Source organism: Lissotriton helveticus, chromosome 1_1 (assembly GCF_964261635.1).
Source record: "Lissotriton helveticus chromosome 1_1, aLisHel1.1, whole genome shotgun sequence".
NCBI classification, from domain to species: Eukaryota; Metazoa; Chordata; class Amphibia; order Caudata; family Salamandridae; genus Lissotriton; species Lissotriton helveticus.
This window is the reverse complement of record NC_136057.1, coordinates 1,913,971,034-1,913,994,900: the sequence shown is the minus strand read 5'-3', so window position 1 is coordinate 1,913,994,900 and position 23,867 is coordinate 1,913,971,034. Positions and strand designations below refer to the sequence as shown.

The window sequence follows — 23,867 nt, the reverse complement described above, 5'->3', positions numbered from 1 at the left end:
ACCTATTTACAGCGCGTATACGAGGAGAGTCAGATGGTTGGCAAGCTGCTCGCTGGTAGCATGAAAACCAAACAGGAGGCATCCACCATTACAGAAATTTCAGACCCCAAAAATAGATTGTCTGTAACAGGCAAAGAGGAGATAGCTCAAGTCTTTTTAGATCATTACTTCCAGTTATATACAACTAGATATAAAGTTGGAGCTAGTCAAATCAGTATTCATTATGACGGAGTTGAGCCTCTTTCTCTTTCAGGGCCGAGGGCGGAACATCTCCTGCTAGATATCTCTGAAGAAGAGATTAAAGGTGTTATTAAGTCCATTACAGGAGCAAAAGCCTGTGGGGCTGACGACCTTCCAATAGAGTTTTTTTTAAACTTTCTGAAAAGAGCGGACCCCGTTTTTGGTAAATCTCTTTAACAATATCACCCAAGGAGGCTGTATTCCCCCAAGCTTTAAGGAATCTATATTGGTTAGTTTTGTTAAAAAGGGTTAAAATGGTAAAGATATTCACTCATATAGGCCTATTAGTCTTCTTAATGCGGATTTTGAAATGCTAATGAAAATCTGGGCCCACTGCTTTAATCCTATTGCCCAGGAGCTTATTCACTGTGACCAAACTAGGTTTGTTGTGGGGAGGTACATGTCTACAAATACTCGATTTTTAATTCAAGCGCTTGATTACGTGACAAACAATAAAATATCCACTCTCATTACCATGGTCGATGCTGAAAAAGCATTTGACCTTGTTAATTGGGATGCGCTTTTTTTTTGGTTTAGATAAATTTGGTATTCCGGCTCAAGAGTTAAACATGTTAAAAAATATCTACCAAGGTGCTCAAGCCCGGGTGATAGTTAATGGAGACGTAGTAGGGACCGTGCAAAAAAAACGCTGTACTAGACAAGGGTGTCCGATGTCCCCTCTTTTGTTTACTTTTTTCATTGAACCCCTTGCTGTAAGAATTTGTGGAAATTCCCTTATCAGAGCTCCATGTGAAGGGATGCCAAAGTTAAAATTATTTGCGGACGATTTAATAATGTACCTCTGCCTGGAAAAACAGATCGTGGAAGAAGCCCTTTTAGAATTTAGCAAATTTGAACTAATAGGAGGCAATGAGAAAAATCAAAAGAAAACAGAGATGTTATTATTTAACTCGAATGGTGACTGCTTAAAACCTTATTAGATAATTGGTCCCTCTTGCCTTTGACATTGATTGGGCGTGTTGCACTCCTAAAAATGTCAATTATTCCTTTATTAATATTTTTGTTTGTGAATGTACACTTGAAAATGAATGCTAACTATTTTAAGGAAATTGACTCTATGTTTAGGGAATTTGTCTGGAACAAAAAAGCATCTAGGGTTAAATTGCCCATACTACAATTAGAGACAAATCAGGGGGGCTTAGCTCTACCAAACATCCGCACATACTACGAGGCTGCGTTATTAGACCTTACAGCACGCCTGGTGGAACCTAACGAGCAGATGGACACATTTTTTTTTTAATGATTTTTGAGACCGGCACACAAATCCCAGTATTTCTAAAAACATCTAAACTACTGAAAAAGTCTCGTTATAAGACTGTTTGCGACTATTCCAACCGACTTCAGTTGTTGTTTAAACAAGTAAATGTTTCCGGATTTGCCTTTTTGAAATTGGACGAATGTAGGGGGTTTGGCCTGCATATTCACTCAAGCCATGTTAAGAGATGGAAAGATAGTGGCTTTGAGCATCTGGGCCAGTTTCTCATTGGGAATAAAGTGATTCCCTGGGAAGGAGTACTATGTAGGGTAGGGAACCGAATTAAGCCAGGGTTCCTGGAATATATGCAGATCACAAACTTTATTAAAAAAAATACATTCCCGTTAAGCGGGCCCCTACTCCCCTGGCTAATGTGTTATTTTAAATAAAATTGAAGGGAGTCGGAAGAACAATTGTTACTTACCTGTAAACAGGTGGTTCTCCAGTATTAGTGTCTTTCATAGATTCACATGCTTGAATATTCCCCGTAGTCGAAGTGGAAGTCCCACGGTAAATAAAATAGCAATAACATACTAATAACACATGTATGTAAATACATAACACATAAAATATACACTAGAAAAAGTAGTAAATACCCAAATACAATTCCTACATAGGAATACATGGTAGAGAGAGAAAACACTTGTAACATATTCCTGTCATTATGTTAGTTCAAACTACAGCCAATCAGGCGCCAGCACCCCTCCAGAACCTTCTCCTCAGAGCTCAGTCCCTCAGATTTTCATAGCACAAGAGTGACAAAAGAGTCTATGAGGAGAAGCGAGCCTCTGAGGGGAGGTGGGTGGGTCGCATGTGAATCTATGAAAGACACCAATACTGGAGAACCACCTGTTTACAGGTAAGTAACAATTGTTCTTCTCCATAATTAGGGTGTCTTTCATAGATTCACAGGCTTGAATAGAATAGAGAGCAGTAATAGCCGATAAAGCATGGAAGAAAGTCAATGAGACAATAATACAGTCATGCAACAAAGATAGCAATCATATAAAACCATAATGGAGGAGGGAAGACAGAGGCTCACCTTAATTAAAAAGATTGCGAAGCACTGCCTGTCCCACTGCTGTATCTGCCTCGTTGATGGCATCCAGGCAGTAGTGTTTCGTGAACGTGTGCCTGTTGGACCACGTGGCTGCTCTGCAGATCTGATGAAGCGGCACACCAGCAAACAAGGCAGTAGAGGATGACATCGCCCTGGTGGAATGAGCCCTCACTGTAGATTGTAGAGGCTAGCCGGCTTTCCGATGGCAGAAGATAATGGCTGAAGAAATCCAACGTGCAATAGTTGGCTTGGTAACAGGACGCCCTTTACACATGCGTCCATAGGCAATGAACAGTTGATCGGACCTGCGAAAGGGGGCCGTCCTGTTGATGTAAAATTTAAGGCATCTTTTAATGTCCAAAGAGTGCAATCGTTGCTCTGCCGGAGACTGAGGATCGGCAAAGAAGTTTTTTAAGAAAACAGGTTCATTAAGATGGAAGTCCGTAGGCACCTTAGGTAAAAAGGTTGGGTTGGTGCGAAGCACTACACAGTCAGATTTGAATTGGAGAAAAAGAGGTTTAATGGTGAAAGCGTGAATATCACTCACGCGACGTGATGATGTCAGAGCAAGGAGAAGGGCTACCTTCCAGGTCAGAAACTTTAAGTCCGCCCTGTGGATAGGCTCGAATGGCACCTTTATCAGTTGGGCCAAGACGACATTGAGGTGGCAAGTAGGTGGAGGATGCCGAATAGGTGGGAACTTCCGGAACAGTCCTTTGAAAAACGGACGAATAACTCTGGAAGAGCAGAGAGAGGAGGAGCCATCCTGCCGGAAACGAGAGATTGCCGCCAAGAAAACTCTCAAAGTAGAATGGGAAAGCCCTGATTGAGTCAGTTGCAAACAGAACGGGAGTAGCTGATCCGGAGTGTAATGAATAGGATGGATATTAGCAGCCGCGCACCAATGACAGAACCTCTTCCATTTGAGCTTGTAGGTCTTAATGGTAGATGGAGCTCTGGCCTGAGCGAGAATGTCTCTGCATTCCGGCGAAATATTCAAATGGGCAAATTCAAGGTGCTCAGGTTCCAGGCCGACAATTGCAGAGAGGAGGGGTTCGGATGGCAAATCTGACCCTTGTCCATCGTGAGGAGATCCGCACGAGGATGGAGGAGGATGGGCTCGCACTGGGACAGAAGAAGCAGCTCCGAGAACCACGCCTGTCGGGCCATCTGGGGGCGATCAGGAGAATGTGGCACGGCTGTTTCCGCATCTTCCACAGCACGCGAGGCACCAGTGGAATCAGAGGAAAAGCGTAGGCAAATAGATCGAACCAGTTCATCAAAAGGACATTCCTGCACGACCCGTGGTGGGGATGCCAACTTGCGTAAGATTGGCATTTCCGGTTCTCCGGGGTTGCAAAGAGATCCAGAGACGGACGACCCCACCGTTGAAAAACGAGGTCGAGAGTTGGTTGATGTAGCTCCTACTCGTGGGTCGACGACGTGGATCTGCTGAGGGAATCCGCTAGGATGTTGGAGACACCTGGTAGATGTACTGCGGTCAGGATAACCTGGTGACGGATTGCCCAATCCCAGATCGACTGAGCCAGCCGAGACAAGAGTGGAGACCTGGTTCCACCCTGCTTGTTGACATAGTGCATACTGGTGGTATTGTCCGTTTGAATGAGCACAGACTCCCCCTGAATCACAGGATGGAACGACTTGAGTGCCAGAAAAATGGCCATCAACTCCAGCCTGTTAATGTGCCAAGTACGTTGAAGCAGAGTCCACTTGCCTTTGATCGAGAGGCCTTGAAGGTGAGCACCCCAGTCTTCTAAGGAAGCGTCTGTTGTTAGAGTGAGTTCTGGAGTGGTGGAGAGGAAAGAAGTCCCCGTTGCAAGTTTGGATGGCTGCGCCCACCACTGGAGAGCTGCTCTCATGCGAGCGGTTACACTGACGAGATTGTTGAAGGAACCGGTGACCTGACGCCACTGTACATCCAATTCCTCTTGAATGGGGCGAGTCCGCAGTCTGCAATTTGGGATCAGCGCAATGCATGACGATGCAAGCCCCAGAAATGACTTTAAGATCCGGACTGAAACGGACTGTTTTGCACGAATCAGAGACACCAAGCGGAGGATCTTTTGTTGACGCTCTTGTGACACGAATGCCTTGGCAAGTGTTGTGTCTAAGGTGGCTCCCAGAAAGTTCCTGCAGGGAGCTGGGTCAACCTGGGACTTGTCGGCATTGATTAAGAGGCAGAGTGAGCGAAACACGTCCTGACAAAGGCGAGTGTCTTGGAGCAGCTGGTTGCGAGACTGTGATTTGAGGAGGCAGTCGTCCAGGTATGGAAATATTTGGACGCCCTGGAGACGCAGGCAAGCGACCACCGGAGCCAATACTTTCGTGAAGACACGAGGGGCGGATCGGAGGCCGAAAGGCAACACCTTGAACTGGAAGTCTCTCCATCCCACCCGGAAGCGCAAGTACTTCCGATGCCGTCGAATAATTGGAACATGGAAGTAAGCATCCTGGAGAGAAGACGCAAGATCTCTACGAGTGTAAGCATGCGGAAGGATTGGCTTTTGAGATACCTGTTGAGAGCTCGCAAATCCAGGATCGGTCGCCAGTCTCCTGTCTTCTTGAGTATTAGGAAAAAACGGAAATAGAATCCCTTTCCCCTTTGAGACTTGGGAACCACTGCGACGGCACCTTTTTGGATTAGTAGACGAACTTGATGGAAAAGCTCCTTTAGTTGGGGTGGAGGCGGACCAGACGGTGGAGTGGGAGGAGGAATCTTGACGAACTCTAGAGCATGGCCCTTCGCTGCAATGTCCAGAACCCAGCTGTCCGAGGTGATGGAGGATCACTGAGAAGAGAACAGGGAGATTCGACCTCCAACACTTGGGTGGAAAAACAAGTCATTGTCGTTTGGGAGTGGATCCTCTATATGAATACTTTCACCTGTAGGATTTCGAAGACTGCTGCTGGGTGGACTGCCGTTTGTTGGAGGAGTAACGTTGATTACCCTGGTGGTAGGAGCGATATTGAGTGCTTCTTCCGCAAAAAAGTGGAAGAGGTGACGCATCCGCGTGCACCACAAAAAGGTTGCTTTCGGAACTGTAAAGTCCCCAATGAGCGAGCAGTATCAGTGTCCTTCTTGATGGACTGTAATGCCTCATCGACATGCGCCACAAAAAGCGACTCGCCGTCATACGGCATATCAAGGATTTTAGCCTGCACCACGTGGCGGAAAGAGGTGGACCGCAACCAACCCTGCCTCCGCAAGACCGCTGCCCCAGCAAGCTGACGAAAGCCAGTACAGGCAATGTCAACTGCGCAGTCAATAATTTCCTCCAACGTCCTCTCTCCTTCCTGAAGAATTTAAGGCTTCCGCCTTGGAAGCGTCCGGGATGAGGGCCACCAGGGCAGACACATCCGACCACATCTGGCGGTCGTAGCAGCCTAAAATGGCTAAAGCATTAGCCGCCCTCACCGTAGTGGAGACCATTGTGGAAAACTTGCGTCCAATAGCGTCCAGGCGACAACCCTCCCGATCTGGAGGAGCTGTAATAGGAGAAGTCGGATTTCGTGCACGACGTTGTGCAGCCTGGGTGACCACCGAGTCAGGCTTTGGCTGTGCAACAAGGCACGCTGGAGATCCAAAGGGCGGCTTATATTTTTTCTCAAGGCGAGGCAGTTGCGCCGGTATTGAATTTGTTGTTTGCATTAATTTCACTTCTTCATTCCAAATGAAATCTATGATGGGTATGATATGGACTTGCTTGAACGGTTGATTTTTAAAATCATAAAGGAAACAGTCCTCCTCCCCCTGGCTCAGGGCAGTTGAAAGCGTTGAGCCGCTCTATCCATCAGTTGATGGAAACTTGCGATGTCCACCGGAGGAGAATCCCCTGGCGTTACCGGAGGAGGGGATGGTGTCTGAATTTGATAGTCGTCCCACTCAGCCATGTGAGTGGCGGCATCATCATCGTCATCGTGAACTTCTACCTCTTCACGTTCTGGAAGGACGTCGTCATCGTCATCAGCGTACACTGTAGTGTGTATTTTAACTGACGTCTGAACCTAGGGAGAAGGTGTTGGTGGCTGTGGTAGTGGAACAGCAACAGGAGCCGCAACAGCCGCAGGCGCATTTGGCATAGGCGAACCCGTTAAGAGGGCGGGGAACGCCGGTTGTAGTCTTCCAACATATGATGGAGATTGGAGATGAGCGACAGAGGCAGTGTCGCAGTTGGAACCTGTATAGAATGTTTCTCTGCCTGAGAGTATTGGTCGTCATCATCTTCACCATAGCCCTGGCATTTGATAATTAAATCTGAAGGACTGCGTGTCACTCTGAAGGAATCATCCACATCATTGTCAGAATCAGAGTCCTGCTCAAAACCCGTGGCAAACAAGGGCGAGGAAGGCTGTGGATCACTTGGGACGGACAGCTGGTCTACTGGCCTCTTGCGATGTTGGTGCAAGGGGTCGACGGTGGAAGAGCCAGACCCGGAGGAAGAAAACGGCACCAAAGGCAAAGAAGCAAAAGAAGATGAAATCGACGGCGTAGACGACATTGATGGCATTGGCGTCGACGGAGTCGCTGCAGAAGGATCCACCATCGACGGGGCCGCCGTCGACGGGACCATCGTCGACGGTGCGGCCGTCGACGAAGTCGTCGTCGATGAAGCCGCCGTAGACGAAGCAGTCATCAATGGGACCGACGACGAAGAAGATTTCTTGAGAACTTTCGTCGACGATGATTTAGCTGACGACGAAATAGATTTCTTCATTGATGACGAAGCAATAGGTATTGTCGACTGAACAATCTGAAAGCTGAGTGATACCTTCGTCAACATGGATGACGTCGATGTTGCCGTCGTCGACGATCCGGAGGCTGATGTCGTCGTCACTGTTGCCGTCGACGATCCGAAGACGGCAGACCTCGTCGTCGGGACGATCGTCGACGAAGAAACATGTTTCGGAGCAGAAATATGATGGGAAGCAGCAGGAGACGCCTGAGAGCCAGGTCTCGTGGGCGTGGACTTAGCAGGAGGTGATGGGGACACCGCAGGAGCCACAGAGAGGGAAAGTTTCTTCTTTTTCAGGAATGGAGAGGGCAAATCTTGCAGACTGCTATGTTTGGAGGCTGCTTTTGAAGGTCCAGACACCATACTTTCTGCGTCTGAAAGTGCTGAATCCTTATCCTTAAGTCTTTGAAGCCATAGGGGGAGACGGCCTTCTCTGTCCTTAAGGGTCTTTGAAGAGAAAGTTCTGGAAAATTTGCATTTACCAACCTCATGGTCAGGATAAAGACAATAAATGCACTTCTTGTGGGGGTCCTCAGAGTAAAGACGTAGTTTCCCACAAGAAGAACAAGGTCTAAATAAAGACTTCTTACTTGAAGACATGCTGGAATTCACAGGAAAACTTGAAGATTTGAGAAAAACTGAGCAGAGGTCAGGGAGACTTCCTTCACCGAACGTGCGGTAGAAAATCTGAGGGACTGAGCTCTGAGGAGAAGGTTCTGGAGGGGTGCTGGCACCTGATTGGCTGTAGTTTGAACTAACATAATGACAGGAATAAGTGTTTTCTCTCTCTACCATGTATTCCTATGTAGGAATTGTGTTTGGGTATTTACTACTTTTTCTAGTGTATATTTTATGTGTTATGTATTTACATACATATGTTATTAGTAGGTTATTGCTATGTTATTTACCGTCGGACTCCCACTTCGACGACGGGGAATATTCAAGCATGTGAATCTATGAATGACTCCCGGATACTGGAGAAATTGGTATTCCCTACTTATGAAGCACAAGGCACTTCCCTTGGTTGATGAATTTTTGGGGAAAATAACTTGGGATACGAACTGCTTTTTCACTCATCAGGAATGCCAGGCTATAGCCCAATTAGGAAGCAAGGCCCTAAGAGCGGCTAATTTTAATTTTAAAAGGATGGCCTTATTGTCACGATGGCTGGCTTACTATACTCCGAAAATGCTAAATAAATGTCATCCGGAAGTAGATAATAAATGCTTTAGACGTCTCTCCCAAGGCAAGGGAGACTGGCTTCATATATTTTTTACATGTCCGAAGCTTGAGACCTTTTGGAAAAATATTTTTTTAGCATTGAGCTAGTCAATTAAAAAAAAAGATTAACCGCGAGACAGAAGTGGCTCTCTTTGGACTTTCTGAAGCTAGGTCAGACTTTACCAGAGCTGAAGAGACGTACATATCAATCTGCTCTACGGTAGCCCGCTCATTAATTCTCCAAAATTGGAGGTCGGAAGAGTCGCCATCTTACCTAAAATGGATAAATAAAATGGCAAGAATAAGGAGATTTGAGGAAGCATATACTAAACGGGTTGGTGCAACAAAAATGTTCGCAGGGGTTTGGACGTTTTTTTGACAACTTGGCTGTATTACAGGAATTCTAGCACTTTAGCAACTTTGCACTTTAGAAAACGAAGCACTTTAATGTATTGCACTTTAACCCCCCAAAAAAGTTTTGTACTGTAGTAATACTGCCAAGATCTGGTAAATGGAAAAAGCTACCGATCAACCAACTGATTTACTTGTATTCTTGATGATCAACTGGTACTAGTTACTTTAGGTAGGTTTAGATGTGAAAGGGATAATTCATTGCTTTCTTGATGGGTATGAACATAGGGTGTTCAGGACTCTTTGTTTTATTGCTTTTGAGAATGTGTATATTTTGGTCTGATGGGTTCCAGTTTTTAATTGTATATTTGATATAGGTGTAAGTTTATACAGGATATATATCTGCGTTAAATTTGGAAATATGAGCGTCATTGCTCCCTGATGATCAATACTGTTATTTTTGGTTCTCTGCTCTGCTCAATAAAAAATAAAAAAATGTTACTTCCTAAAGTAATGCTTGAGAATGGACTGAAGAGATGAGAGCATGAACTCGCCTACTTTCTAAAAGCAACAATCATATGACAGTACTACAGTGGTCCTAAGGAAATTGCAAGTAATGGATTACTTAGTTCTTCTGGGTTTATATACTTTGTACTTACTACCTCATTGTATCAAGAGCAACCAATGGACAGAGTGGTCCAACAAATTTGGTGATATCAAGGGCTGCGAGCCTGGAATCAATGGAGTATAATTGCCAAAAATGTTAACTAATTTACCCATCTTGCGGTACAGAGACTTACGATTGGCACTTCCAGAAACATCGCAAACTGTGATGAAATACTGCGCTTGCTGGCGGCTGATATGCTATCGTACTGGAACCTTTTCAGCTGAAAGGGTTCATAACAGAGCAGCTGTAGCATGACGCTGCAGTGCATACAGAGGCAGAAGACTCTATGAACTGGAACTGGTCATTCGGCATTTAATGAACTTTCCTAGAGGGTTGTTATGCGATTCAACTGATTTCCTGCTAATTCAATATTCGAGTCAATGAAATCTCCCTCAGCTGAGGAAGATAGCTCTCTCAATTCTGAATCTCACAGAATTTGTTAATGCTTATTGAACCTGACTAAATTTGAAATTAAGGCTGTATGATAATCCTTTGACTCTTAAACAGAAATATATTATGATAAAACATTCTGCTGGTATGCTTTATTTATTTGGTTGTTGCTAAAATTTAAATTTCAACAAATTAAGAGTGGGTTTTACATGAGAGATGGTTTCTATTTTTGAATGTTAGCAATTATTTATTCAAAGTCCTCGTATGATAAATATTCCAATTTCTTTCAGCACAGAACAAGGTCCATCGGAGGACCTAGGAAATGTAATATGGTAGTTGAGGTTATTCTGTGACAACTGAAATTAAATTAAATTAATTTATGAGGCCCAACACGTTTATGCTATAACACCAGATATTTGGACCAGGGATTACCGTAAGAATTTGAATTGCCTTTAATATAACTCCAAGTATAAGGCTTCAGCGAGTCCACAGAGGCATCCTTCAAACGACAGCACACATTTATGAAGGAGGCTACAGTCACTAGCTCTTGCCTGAGTAATCCAAACTCTAGGCATATTTGTGCCTGAATTTTTGTGGGTGAAAGACCAAAACTTTCTCTAAATGAATTCCATAGTGTTTAATCAAGCGAAGACTGTAGCTTGCCTGAAAAGCCACTAAGGCCTATATTGTAATGTGAGGGTTAAACAACAATGGGGTAACCCTGTGTCCCTCAAAATCTGGGTATGAATATATAAACAAAAACAATGGTTTGTTGGGTACACAAAGTATTTCTTGCGCAAGCAATTGCTTCTCCTGAGTTATCTAAACATTTTGCAAGCAACAAGATGCTCAAAACTATGGAACACAGAAAATAGACACAAATTGGTGAGTGTTGAGTTTATATAAATTAAGGAATTTATATATACTCACACATTTGTCAGCAAGGCTGTCAAAACAAGGTAAAGCTTAACCCTTTTACCGCGGCGGCAATTCCGCCGCGGTGCAGCGGCTTTGATGAGTGGGTGGGGCCACATCGGCCAAAGGACGTGCGCAACACTACGGAGGTAGTACGCGCAACGGACGTTGGCCAACAGAAGCACGCAACGGGTTAAGGTGATAAGTGCTATACTGCGTAAACTATATACAAAGCGATTTAAAATATGTACAAGGGAAGAAAGGGAAAAGGCCAGAATATTGTAAAAACACACAATGACTGTAATTTTATACAAATTAATCAATCATTTGCAGGCAGAGCATTGGTGAATCTGGGCCGTAGGTGATCTTCAACGTTTCAACCCAATCTATGCTTAATTAAGAAGTCAAGGCGGGTCTTCATCAGGACAGGTGCGGGGGAGTAAGGAATGACAGCCCTCAGTGAGACAGGATTGATCTTGGTTGGTTGATCGTCTAATGAGCGAACAATCCCACTGGTTGGATCAGTGTTTAATCTTGGCGCTGGCGTGGGAATCGCAGAGGGAGGATCGCTTGCAACTGTGCCTGATTGATATACCATTTTGTATTTTATACCATAGCAAAGTCCCGTCTCTGCTGTTAAAGGCTGCACTGTAATCTATAAAACAGGCAAATAGCCATGCGCCAGCGATGTAGACATAATGATGGGCTACAACAGAATTAATAATGTTATCTAAGGAGTTCTGACTTAAAACACTGAGTTTAACCGCATGCGTGCGGGCGGAATTCCGCCCGTACGCTGAGATTTGCGGTATCGCATGTTTCATGACGAGCTGGGCTCGTCATCAGCGTAGCAGGAGGCTACCTCATGACGAGCCCAGCTCGTCATGAGCGTCGAAGGGGTTAAGGAAAAAAACTGACTCTGCAACTATCATTTTGAGGGGACGCCTCAAGAGATATGGAATCCCTTTCCTCCTGCTGTACAGTTAGCCACAACTATTATGTTTTTCAGAAACAATCTCAAAACTACTTTTTAATAAATAACTCACTGACAAGGAAAGAGGGACAAGAGGAACAGATGTATGAAATACCGGTCGCAAATTGGGCACTGACTTTTTGCAATAAGTCTTTAATCATGCAATGCCACCAATGTACTAATAGACAGCACTGCAAAATTTCCAGTCATAGTTCCCAGGAAGACCGACCTAATTAATATTAATTAGGCAGGATGCTCTTTTGAGACTCCCCATCTCCCGTGAGTGACTAGAAACACAGGATTGGTGGTCTGCAGGGAAGAGTATACAGCAATAATAGACAAACAGAAAACATTTGTTTTCAGTAGAAAATTGTTATTTGAAGGACTATAGCTACTTAAGAAAAAAAAAAAAAGGTTTCCTGTTTAGGAAAATGTTAGACGGAGCAGGAAGGGTCCCCAACTCCAAAGCCTACTACCACCCCACCCCCCACCCTGAGGTTACTCAACACCATTGGCAAAATGGAAGGTGTTGCAAGGGGGCACCTTTCCCTTTGCGAAGTAGCTACCACATCCTTTGAAGCCATACATGCCCTACCAATATGTAGTTAGGAGTGTACCCTACTCTCAGGCCCCTTCATACCGGTTATTCAGTATGGGTCAGTAAACCCATTTTGCAAGTCATAAATGGGTACAATATATATCTACAAGCCATTTTACGATTACAAACCCCATGATTTTGTAGGCTTCAGGGTTTGCAATAGCAAAATGGCTTTATACATCTAGCCCTAAGGCTCACTTCCTATGCCCCTTTATTTCTGTTGTTCTAGAAGGCGAATTGCTCTAAGGCCCAACAAACCTATTATCTGAAGATGCATCTAATAATGCCGTTGGAACTACACAGATCGAATCTGTCCCAACCTCTATTAACTCATTTTCCACAGTACATTCACAAAACAAATAAGTTGGTATAATTCAGTGCTCAAATTCACGATCAGAGTCGAAGATGTAATCAATCTGTGCCCAATCCCAAAATTCCAGCCTCTATGTCACGTAATAAGGTTGTATACTGGCTAAGCAAATTCCCCCATTTTGAGTCAATTTTAGCTGTCTGCTGTACTTTCTGGGTCAGTCCTACAGCCAAGAACCTTGACGGTGAATAAGTAGGGATAAACTCTAGGAACACAACTATTGTGAGAGAATTGCTTTTTAAACTTAAATATGCTACAAAGTCCAAAGGGAAAATAAAAGCGCTTTCACTGGGGTATTTCAATAGACCTATTTTTCAGCCCCACTTTTCAATATTCAGTAGTGTTAACTTTCCTACTGCCGCTAAACCACCCCTATTCACCACCTAGCAGTACCTATTTCCACTCAGAATCATTTTGCAGTTCTCTGCAAGTTACTAGACACCCAACTCAGTCAAAATATTCTGTGACAATAAGTGATGACCCCTCTTCACACGACAATTGTGCTTTTAACTCTCGCACATGTAGTTCAACGCCTATTTGCCCCTCTGAAACCCAAGGCGGACCCCAAGGACCTCAAGAACTTCCGGCCCATCTCCCTGCTCACGTTCCCGGAGAAAGTGACAGAGAAGATTGCCAACAAACAGCTATCCCGCTACCTCCAGGACAACAACATCCTGGACCCCTCCCAATCTGGCTTTCGCAGCAACCACAGCACCGAGACCGCCCTCATCGCCGCAACTGACGACATCAGGATCCTAATGGACAAAGGAAAAACAGCCGCCCTCATCCTCCTGGACCTATCAGCAGCCTTTGACACAGTCTGCCACCGCACCCTATCAGCACGCCTCCAAGATGCCGGAATTTAATTGAAGGCCCTGGCCTGGACCACATCCTTCCTCTCCGGCAGAACCCAGAGCGTCCGCCTCCCACCCTTTCGCTCAAAAACCACCGAGATCATCTGCGGCGTCCCACAAGGATCCTCCCTCAGCCCGGCGCTGTTTAATATCTACATGGCACCGCTCGCCCACGTCGCACGTCAACATAACCTCAACATCATCTCCTACGCCGACGACACCCAGCTGATTATATCCCTCACCAAAGACCCCCACACCGCCAAAGCCAGAGGAATGAAGGCCGTTGCCGACTAGATGAAGGACAGCAGACTGAAGCTTAACTCAGACAAGACGGAGGTCCTCATTCTCGGACCCACCCCTTCAGCCTGAGACGACTCTTGGTGGCCCACATCGCTTGGCACAGCCCCGGAACCCACAGACCATGCACGCAACCTGGGGGTCATCCTCGACTCCACCCTCTCCAAGACCAGGCAAGTCAACGCCGTCTCTGCATCCTGTTTCAACACCCTCCGAATGCTCCGCAGGATCTTCAAGTGGATCCCTCCCGACATGAGAAAAACCGTCACCCAGGCCCTCGTCACCAGCAGACTCGACTACGGGAACGCCCTCTACTCAGAAACAACAACCAAGCTCCTGAGACGACTAAAACGAATCCAGATCCTCGATGTCCCCCGACGCAGCCACATCACACCCCACCTGAGAGGCCTACACTGGCTCCCCGTCAACAAAAGGATCACCTTCAAACTCCTCATCCACGCACACAAAGCACTGCACAACACCAGACCTACATACCTCAACAACCGTCTCAACTTCCACATCCCCACCCGAAGCCTCCGCTCAGCCACCCTCGCCCTCGCCACAGTTCCCCGTATCCGAAAAACCACCGCCGGCGGCAGATCCTTCTCCTACCTCGCCGCCAAGACCTGGAACGCTCTCCCTACCAGCCTACGACAGACTCAGGACCTGCTGGCCTTCAGAAGACTTCTCAAGACCTGGCTCTTCGATCAGTAGCGCCCCCCCTCCTCACCCTCCAGCGCCTTGAGACCCTCACGGGTATGTAGCGCACTTTAGAAATGCTATGATTGATTGATTATAATTTAGATTACTCAATTGGAACACTGCAGGTTTAATTCTGAGCTTTCAGACGATAACCATAAATAAGGAGTAGGATAGAATTATTTTCAAGGAAACTTTAGCAACTACGAAGATGGTTTACAATAATCCCTTTGCTTTGCCGTTTCCACTGTTCTATCAACTTTGGGATGGTCTAAGGGTGACGTATGTTTCTATTTTAAGTTATCATTAAACTGCTGAGTTGTGGTAGTTCCATTCAACTATCAGAACTTGTCAATGTTTTATGATACCTGCAAAGTGGGGCAATCGTATTAGATAATTATTACAATGACAACTTTTCCCCTATAAATTTGCATTTATATTAGGAGGTGATTTCAATGTAAAAATGTGTCCCAATTTCACACCACAAAATTCCTTCTTAAGTAGTAAAGTTACTTCTTTCCTAAAAAGAAATCCGAGAATTGTGGTGAGCTCTCACACTAGCGTAACGAAACGTGAGGGGGACCCCCTGCAAACTACATTGAGCAACCCCTCCAGACCTAGTCAGGGGCTGTCATGCCTGGGTACTGTGCTGAGGGAGGTCCCTGGATCTCAGGCTCCCCGGCACCGCAGGGGCCTTTGTTACGCCACTGCCCTCTCAACAGGATGAGAAATAGTCAATTATTGGGGAAGACGCTGCTTTTAAATTATTGGCTATGTGGTCACCTCAAAGGACTAATGTAATAATACAGGACAGGGTTCCATTTGCGAGACAAAGCTCAGTGACAATAATCCTCGGACAGTCATGTTTCAGTTTGCAATAAGGCAATCTGCCCCACAACTCCTCCCCAGCTACACTCTAGTTGAAAAAGATAAAGGATGTGGTTTAACACTTGACTGATATTTCATTGACCAAATAACTTCTGCAAACACTGGCAAATTTAAGACTAGGTGATATTAATAGGTGTCCCTAGCGTATGTTTGTTTTGGAGAGAAAACACATTATGTTTATAGTAAAGCCCTCACTCACCAACTTAGTTGGTGAAATGCTTCATCATCGGGCCCCACCCAAGGCACCGAGTGCACCTTGGGTGTGCTACAACGCCTGGATACAGCGGAGCTGGTATTGTGCTGTGAGAGTGCAGTGAGAAGGAGTGAGTGAATGTTAAAAAAGCTGTACTAAGGGTCCCTGGGATGAAAAAGACTATTTTAATCAATGGGCCCTTGGCATTTGATATAAACGAGAGGCAGATATTTAAGGAGATGTTAGGTAACTCCAATATCCTAGTCGGTCAACATGTTTCAGCCGTGCTCTCTTAGTGGTATGGCTTTCTTCAGGACCTATGTGTAGTGCAGAGTGAATGGCCTAAAAACGTGTTATTGAAAGACCATAAATGTGACACATGCGCTAAAGGTGTGGTATGTGGTAGAGGAGGATTTCCTCTAATTGCGCTTTCTCAGACGATATACAGAAAATTCCCCATGAGTTCCATGCGGGGGCCCGATCTGTAGTCACACTTTTTGTGATTTGTGAAAGTCTAGGACCCACCTCCTCCAGGCAAGGAGATATCCATGTAGCCTTTATGGACCTCAGTGGCTCTTTCGATAGAGTAGGCAAGTTTAAATTTTGGTCAATCTAATTAGCAATGCAAAATGTACCAAGATAGAATACATTTTCTGCAACATTTGCATACAGATCTTTATGTTAAAGTTAGATATGGTGAAAAGGGTGAATGAACAGAGGACTTCAGCTTAGACAGCGGGGTTCATTAGGGTTGCCAGGCCTCACTCGAAAAATCTACTCGTCCATTCACTACAGTGAGCCAGATTTTATCGGGGAGAGCTATTTTTAAGGCCTACTCGTCCTTTTAGGTAAGAGTGTGCTGGTTGGCAGAGAACAGGTGTCTTTTTCATTCTGAGCGTGAATAGGCAATTAAGATGCCTTTAAATCTTGTTTTTATCTTGTCACATTTGCTGCACATTCAAAAACAGAGGTAAAATGGCAGCTTAAGTCTTCATGGCAAATTGCTACTTATTTTATACTGGAATTGTTGTTTATTTTTATTTCTCTGCCTGCAAAGTTACAGGGTTTTTTGTAAAGTGAACTGTCTGACAAGGGAGCATGAAATGATATGCTATAGGATGTCATTTTTTTCTAACACACAGCAGCTAATAGCTTGTAAATGAACTGTTCAAATAAATCCACTAACAGCAGTTAGGACAGCACATTAGTTTGGTAATTCTGAAGTGTTACTGAAACAAAGATTTTAATAGGATCAAAACAAATCACGACGATTTACTTAGTGGTGTGAAAATGATAAATATTTGCTGAAACCAGATAAACACATACTGTTGATATGCTTTATAGCTTTATCAGTAAAACAGCATGTTAGTATCAAAGTTTATGGCTATTTCAATAGAAAATGTGCTGTCTGTTAATGACAATGTGCTCCCACATCATGCTTAAGTGACATATTTGTTAAAAGTGAGAATTTTTAAACATGAACTGAAAACGTACTTGTCCTCAGTGAACTAAGAAACCAGTCAGGGGTCATGTGTACCCTAAATGTGGGGCTAGATTCTTATTAAACATGAAACAAATGTTTACAAGAAAAAAAATTGTACAGCAGTCTTGCTGAACCCAAATAGTTGAAGGTGCTCTCCTATGTGATAATTAACAAAAATGTAACTGTGAAAGTAAATATTTCCCTAGGATCACACCATTTGAGACCAGTTTATGGCTCAAGCGTATTACGGTTAGATCAAGAATATTATTCAAGTCACTAAACCTGCAGGTCTGATGACACTTTTATGATTTTTCGAGGCCTGGTTGTGTTATATCAACTGTTCTTTTTATTTTGTATATTAAATGCTTAAGTTCTCATTTGATAGTCCAAGGTCATGGCTGTTATTCAGTTAATGACAGACCAATCCCTGCTTGACTTTATCCAGATGACACTGTATTATTACTGCGTACAGCAGACAGAAGTTAACGACTTCGTTTTATATATGATGAGCAGGAATTGGCGACAAACATTTCTAAATCTTTTATCACGATTTGTGGCCCTAAACCCACTAAATTGGGATCTTTGTTCATCAGAAACACAGTAATTAAAATGGTAGGTCCGTTTTCCTACTTTGGTGTTACATTTGATTCAGCATTATTGAGGGGTGTAATTATTTTTAGTCTTTGGATGAGAACTTCAATTTTGCTGCTAAATTAAGGAATCGATACATAAATTGTACGTTAAAAATGTATAAAATATAAATGAACACCAATCCTCTACTATGGAGCTGGACTATGGAGTTACACTGCAACTATTTTGGAGACAGCCACTTTTGTCAGTCTTTTGGCCTTACCCCCCTTGTAGTACCCACTTGCCTGCTAGGAGAAGATGGATCTTCGCTGCATTGTTGTTATAATTTAGCTTTTCTATTATTCTATTAAGGCTCTTAATCTGGGTGAACCCCACCACCATCACACTGAGAGACATTTTAGCTGTTTGAAATGTGATGATTCACTCAAAAGCCCTTGGTTTAGCTAATCAAAGTCAGTTTGTGTGGATTTAGACAAAACCAGTTTGTTCCTGGCCCATTTCCGTTACACCGAGGCACAAGTTGTGGGTGAAGAATACATTTTTTAGTACAATGGTGACATTGGACAGCTATTCAAACTTTTTTAAACCCTCTGCTAAACAACACAATTTTTACTCTGCAGTTTAAGAATGAGATTTGTCCATTATCAATTCTTTCCCATGGTTGGTTTATCTCAGCTACTGTATGCTGTTGTCCATGTGATTAATTTTCCTTTCAAACTTTGCTGCATTATGTTCTTTTATAAATCCAAGTGTCACTGCAACTTTATTTCTTTACTAAGAAAATTATTTTCTTCTAGATGTATGCCGGCCCCCATCTATCTCCAATGCTTTCTGACTCAGATATTTGTTTTTCGGCTTCTTCCTTTAGGCGCACAACTGAAAATGATCACAATTCTTTGTCATTTTAATTTTAAACTCTATGGTCCTCTTTAGTTATTCATAAGATGTATATATTACTTTTTTTATAAACGTTTCATACTTGGGCTTGTTTTTATGTTCTTTCTTTTATACACTGGCTATTTTTATGGCTTCTTCAGCCAAATAAAGGTATCTATTGATTTATTGACTGATTGATTGAACTTGCCAGTTCAGCGCTATCAATCTAATATTTTGTGTTGCTTTTAGTGGCACCTCAAAGAAGTCAAATGTAGAGGTGGGCGAGCTTGTGAAAAATCGAGTCAAATGCTTTCCTCTTGCTAGAATTCCTCAGTAGTCCAAAAGAAGTCCGCTTTCACGGGCGGTGTGGTCTAGTAGTTACACATGTCAACCATGCAACATGGAGAACCAGGTTCGAATCCAGGCCTCGTGTCCGAATCCGGTGAAGTCCACAACGATCCCTCTGCCACAATAAAAAAAGGTCTGTCAGCTGTTAAGTGCTCTTATGCGCTTGTGCAAGGTACAAGCTATACAAAACTGCCAAAGAAATTTGAATTCTGATGGTCACTCATGCTCTAATCTCAGAAACCAACAATTGAACACCTTTAATGTGGGAAATAGATAGCCATCCAGTGGCTGAATTGAAGAGTGAAACTGGAAAGTCTGGGATCCATTCCACATTGCCTGCTTGGCCAAATTATCTGGCAATCCTGGGCAAATTCTTCATTCTACAGCGCCTCCTTTTAATTCATTACTACATGTGAGAACACCTTTAAATGCGTGAGTAAAGGATCTGCAAAGTACTAAAATCTCTTATGTTTAATGGCCTAAACATGTTTCTCCATTCATAAAAATGTAGGATATATATATATATATATATATATATATATATATATATATATATATATATATATATATATATATACATATATACATACACGATACACATGACAACTAACTTGCCTCTTAGTTCACCAGGAACATCATCATCCTTGGGGGGGGGGGTGCTACTGAAGGAGCAGGGAAGTTTTAAGTTTTCCGTTTATGTTTAAATACTGTCTCAAATATTTCTCAAAGTAGAGATAGTCCCAGAATCTTTAAAGCCAGAGCAGGAGGATGTTCCTTCTCTTATAATGTGTCAAGACTATGGAACACCCTCCCTCTGCACATGAGAAACAATTCCAACCTAACCAGTTTCCGGAAGCAGCTCAAAACTTTTTTGTTTCAGTAACCAGAACCTGTCTGTTCATCTGAGGGCACTCTTGTTTAGTCACAGCGCCTGGACGCCTGAGGGCAACTGTAGCGCTTTTTAAATTTTATTTTCATTTCATTTCTTTTGTACTAAGGTGAAATGCTTCTGCGCATTAGTGTTAAACAAATACACGTTTTCAAATGTAGAAGACATTATCATATTCTAACATGTTTGTTGCCAAATATTTTCAAGGCTCACATCGTACATGGATAGAAGCCCCCTGTAAAATCTGTTGGCTCGCCCACCTCTAGTAAAATTTACATCCTTCTCTTAATATCCTCTTTCTGTCTCCTAACACCCTAGATAGGGGGCTGGACAGAGACGTCCTGGTGAATGAGAAGGGTGGAGGGAGGGACAGGAAAGAATGCTGTGGGCAAGGAGATGAGCTAATGCTACTAGTACCACTTGAAGCCATCCGTTCTAACACGTGTGTCCACTTAGCTACTGATGCAGAGAGCTCCCGAGTTTGCTCTCATACAGTCAGGTTTTTTTTATTTTTGTTTTCTTCCCGGGTGTTTAGTAGTGGATTTATAAATGGGCAAACAACTACCGCAATGCAATGCAAAACAAGAAGCCTGGATAAGCTACCAGCATACATTAAAACTGCAGATGTCAGAAGTCTGCGCTAAAGAACTACAGATCGAGGAATGCGCTGTACGAGCCTGCCCATGCCACAACTTGGGAAGCCAAAACAACAGTATTTAGAAGGTGCGATACACAGCACGCAACAGGGGTGAGGGAATTCTATGATCTTTATAAAAGTGTCACCCAAATAACGTCGCGAGTTAACAAAGACCTTATTAAGCATGATGTAGTGTAAAGGCTGAAAACTTCGACACCCTGAAACCACTACTTCGGCGTCTTCCACACGACTGGTACGAGGCCCTGGTAAGGATTAATACAGCATTCATTTTATTTACGCCACAGATGAGGCCCACCTTGCAGTTCTGAAGGATCTGGTCGCAGTATAGAGAGGTCCTCTGGGTCACAGACAGTCGAATGTCGGACACGTAGATCGGGGGCAACGGAAGCGCGTCCACAGGGCCCGGGGTAGGCTCGGCGGCACTTGCCTCCTCTCGGCCGTCCAGTTGCGGGGGCAGCAGCCGCCTACGGGCTTCGGCGCCACGCGTTGCCGCACCCTTCAGGGGCCGTGGCGACGCCAGAACCGAGCGCACTAGTGAGGTTTGCATACCGTCCTCAGGCCGCCGGTAACGGACCGTTAGAAGCCGAGCGTCACCTTCATCGTGCTCAGAGGATGTCTCAGCAACCACCCCCTCGGCTCCGGAATTCGCGGCCATTTCTAATTTGCTTTAACTGACACCAGCAGCGACGGTTAATCTTTGCGCAGCAGGGTCAAACCTGGCCAATCAGCATGCTCCGCGCGCAGCCCATGAGCTGAACTGGCCGTAACGAGAGAGTGGAAGCGCGTGGTCCTTCGGTTATTGAAGACAAGGTACAAAACCTGATGATCCCTCCCCCCACACCCCCACCCTGCGAAGTACATGTCGCCCCCCCCTTAGGACCCCCACACCTACCATTTTGCCTTAATGGCACAACATCTTGTATATTAATAAAACTCGCATACTTAATTCAATATCTGTATAATTCTTGCTCATTGAGGACTAAGAACTGAGATTATAAATCTTTAAATTCCTTATAAGAAGGTGAGAAATACTTGTAAATATAAACTAGGCCAATGCAGGCCCATTCAGGACAGGTACAGGCATAGTTAAACCGGAAGGGGCCCCCTTGCAAAGTACACGTAGAGATGCCTACCCACCTACCACTTTGCTGATGATGGAGCACCTGTTTGGCACAAAAATAGGTATATTTTGAAACCTGCCAATTAACAAAACGCCTTTGTATTTCTTGCTTATTTCATGGACAAGACCTGAAATAATAAACCTTCAAAGCTCCAAAAAGAAGACGAGAAACACTTAACAAATAAACTATGCTGATGTAGGACCAGTCCGTTACAGGTACTGCAGGACGGGGGCATTTGTCAACTGTTCTGCCCTGTCCAGAACCTAATTTGAGCAGGTGGTTGGTGATGATGCCCACCAGGCCTTTTTGGGGGGCCAGCTCTTATTTTACAGTACGAGACATTTACCAGAAGAAAACTGTAGTGTTCACAGGGACATGTAGAGGGTGTCGAGATTGAAGAGAAATGTGTCTTTTTATTGAACAGACGGCACACAAAGTCGGTTTCCGGGCAGAATCAGTAATTGACAATGACTCGAATCTTCACCAAGAACATCAGTCAGAACTCAATCCAATACTCTATAATCAAAAGACCAACCCCAATAGTGAGAATACAAGACACCTCCATCCCCATAACAAATCCTAACTAAAGATACAAAACTTTTGCTAAATTTTCTAACAATAACTTTAGGCAACATAACCAAAAGCTGAACATAAATTAAACGTTATCAACATATACACAAAGCAAAAACTAAAATAGAATATAAAATGAAAAAAACAACTTAGAGGAAAACATAATTAGGAACTACAATCCAGGACTAGAATATCACAAAATCATAAATGCATTTCAGTTTACAGGAATTCTTGCATGGCCTGTCAGTCCTCATAAGGCTCTGAACAGGAAGACTGGGAGATACCTCCTTTAAAGATTGTGCAGTCAAAGGAGACTTCTCAGAAAATACATAACTCTCAGCAGACAAAGCACCTCCTCAGCACACAGGCATAGATGAACCCAACTACCCATCAACACACTCAGAAGTTCCACTACAGTCACCAGGTGTCCCGGATTTGCCAGGATTGTCCCGGTTTTCCACCAGCTGCCCCGGCAGATTTCAGGTAATTAAGCTCACGTCCCGGTTTTTAGAGAGGATCAACTGAAAACGACAGGAGGTTAATTTTTATGTTTTACAAAGTAGGGATAGTAAGCAGTTATTTCAAGAAAGCAATTTAATTAACAGACAAGCTACTTGGTTTAAAAATTGTATTTTATTTATGTTCTTACTGAGTGTTCTGTAATTCTCATCTGTGGAGCGCTGTCATTCTGTGCACTCACTTGAAATACAATTGTAGTCCTTATATTTTTGTGAAATGTCCCAGTTTTTGGCTTTAAAATTCTGGTCACCCTATCCACCACACATTGCAGGCATTGATGCCATCAACATCCCAGAAAAACCCAAACCTCCTGGAGTATAAGGAATTCCTAAAACACAACAACTTCTAAACTGACCAGCCAGAACACCTCTGGAACCTGGCTTCTCCAAATTAATCTCTCTTTTCCCTCATCATTTGTTACACTCGTTTTGCTCCACCACTGTTGGACCCGTCTGCTTCTGAGAGTCCCCTCACCAATATGATTTCTTTTGTTCCCCTGAACCTCCCAACATTTGCCGCTTTTTGTTTGTCTACCAGGACCTTTTAGTGTGTTGTTTCATGGGGCTAGGTGTTCCTTGACACCCAGTTGCTCACAAGGTTTCTGGCACCTATGTACAAGGCGCCTGGCGAAACCTGTGGACATGAAAACTGCGGTTGGCAACCTGTGTGTGTTTAACCTTAAAATGGTGGACACATATTTCCCTCATGTGAGTGACTCCCATTGGAGCCTCCTTGAACCCTGACCTTTTGAGGTTTTGGCGCGCTTTCCTGACAGGAATTTCATAACTTTCCTCAGGTACACAAAATGGCTGCTCCAGAGCCCCAGTACGGTGGCTCTGAGTGACCAAAAGACACCTCAAAAGTGCCATGCCATTGACACAGCCAGGGAAGGTTCTAGAACCTTCTGGCTCGTGCCAGTACCTCAGGGCACTGGCTATATAAAGCCCAGTCCCTGGCGGCCATTTTGGATGTAATTCAGATTCCAGACTTGACACCAGAGTGACACCTGCCCGGCTGACCCCTGAGGTGGCTGAGAGCACAGGCAGTAGAGTGGCAAGGGTTAATA

General features: G+C 44.0%; 1 protein-coding gene and 1 long non-coding RNA gene across 6 annotated transcripts in view; one reads left to right on the top strand and one right to left on the bottom strand.

The window, feature by feature from the left end:
* SHCBP1L (SHC binding and spindle associated 1 like) overlaps nucleotides 1-21,294 on the bottom strand; it is a 1,483,415-nt gene extending 1,462,121 nt beyond the window's left edge. The window contains exon 1 of the mRNA XM_078643195.1: nucleotides 20,887-21,294. Within this exon, the coding sequence (XP_078499321.1) occupies nucleotides 20,887-21,246 (360 nt within the window). The 5' untranslated portion in view covers nucleotides 21,247-21,294. The remainder of the gene's footprint in view (nucleotides 1-20,886) is intronic.
* LOC144754901 (uncharacterized) overlaps nucleotides 21,275-23,867 on the top strand; it is a 250,812-nt gene continuing 248,219 nt past the window's right edge. For 4 of the 5 annotated variants that reach the window (XR_013594789.1, XR_013594787.1, XR_013594786.1 and 1 more), the window contains exon 1: nucleotides 21,275-21,401. This is a non-coding gene — a long non-coding RNA (uncharacterized LOC144754901). The other variant, XR_013594792.1, reaches the window with a different exon arrangement.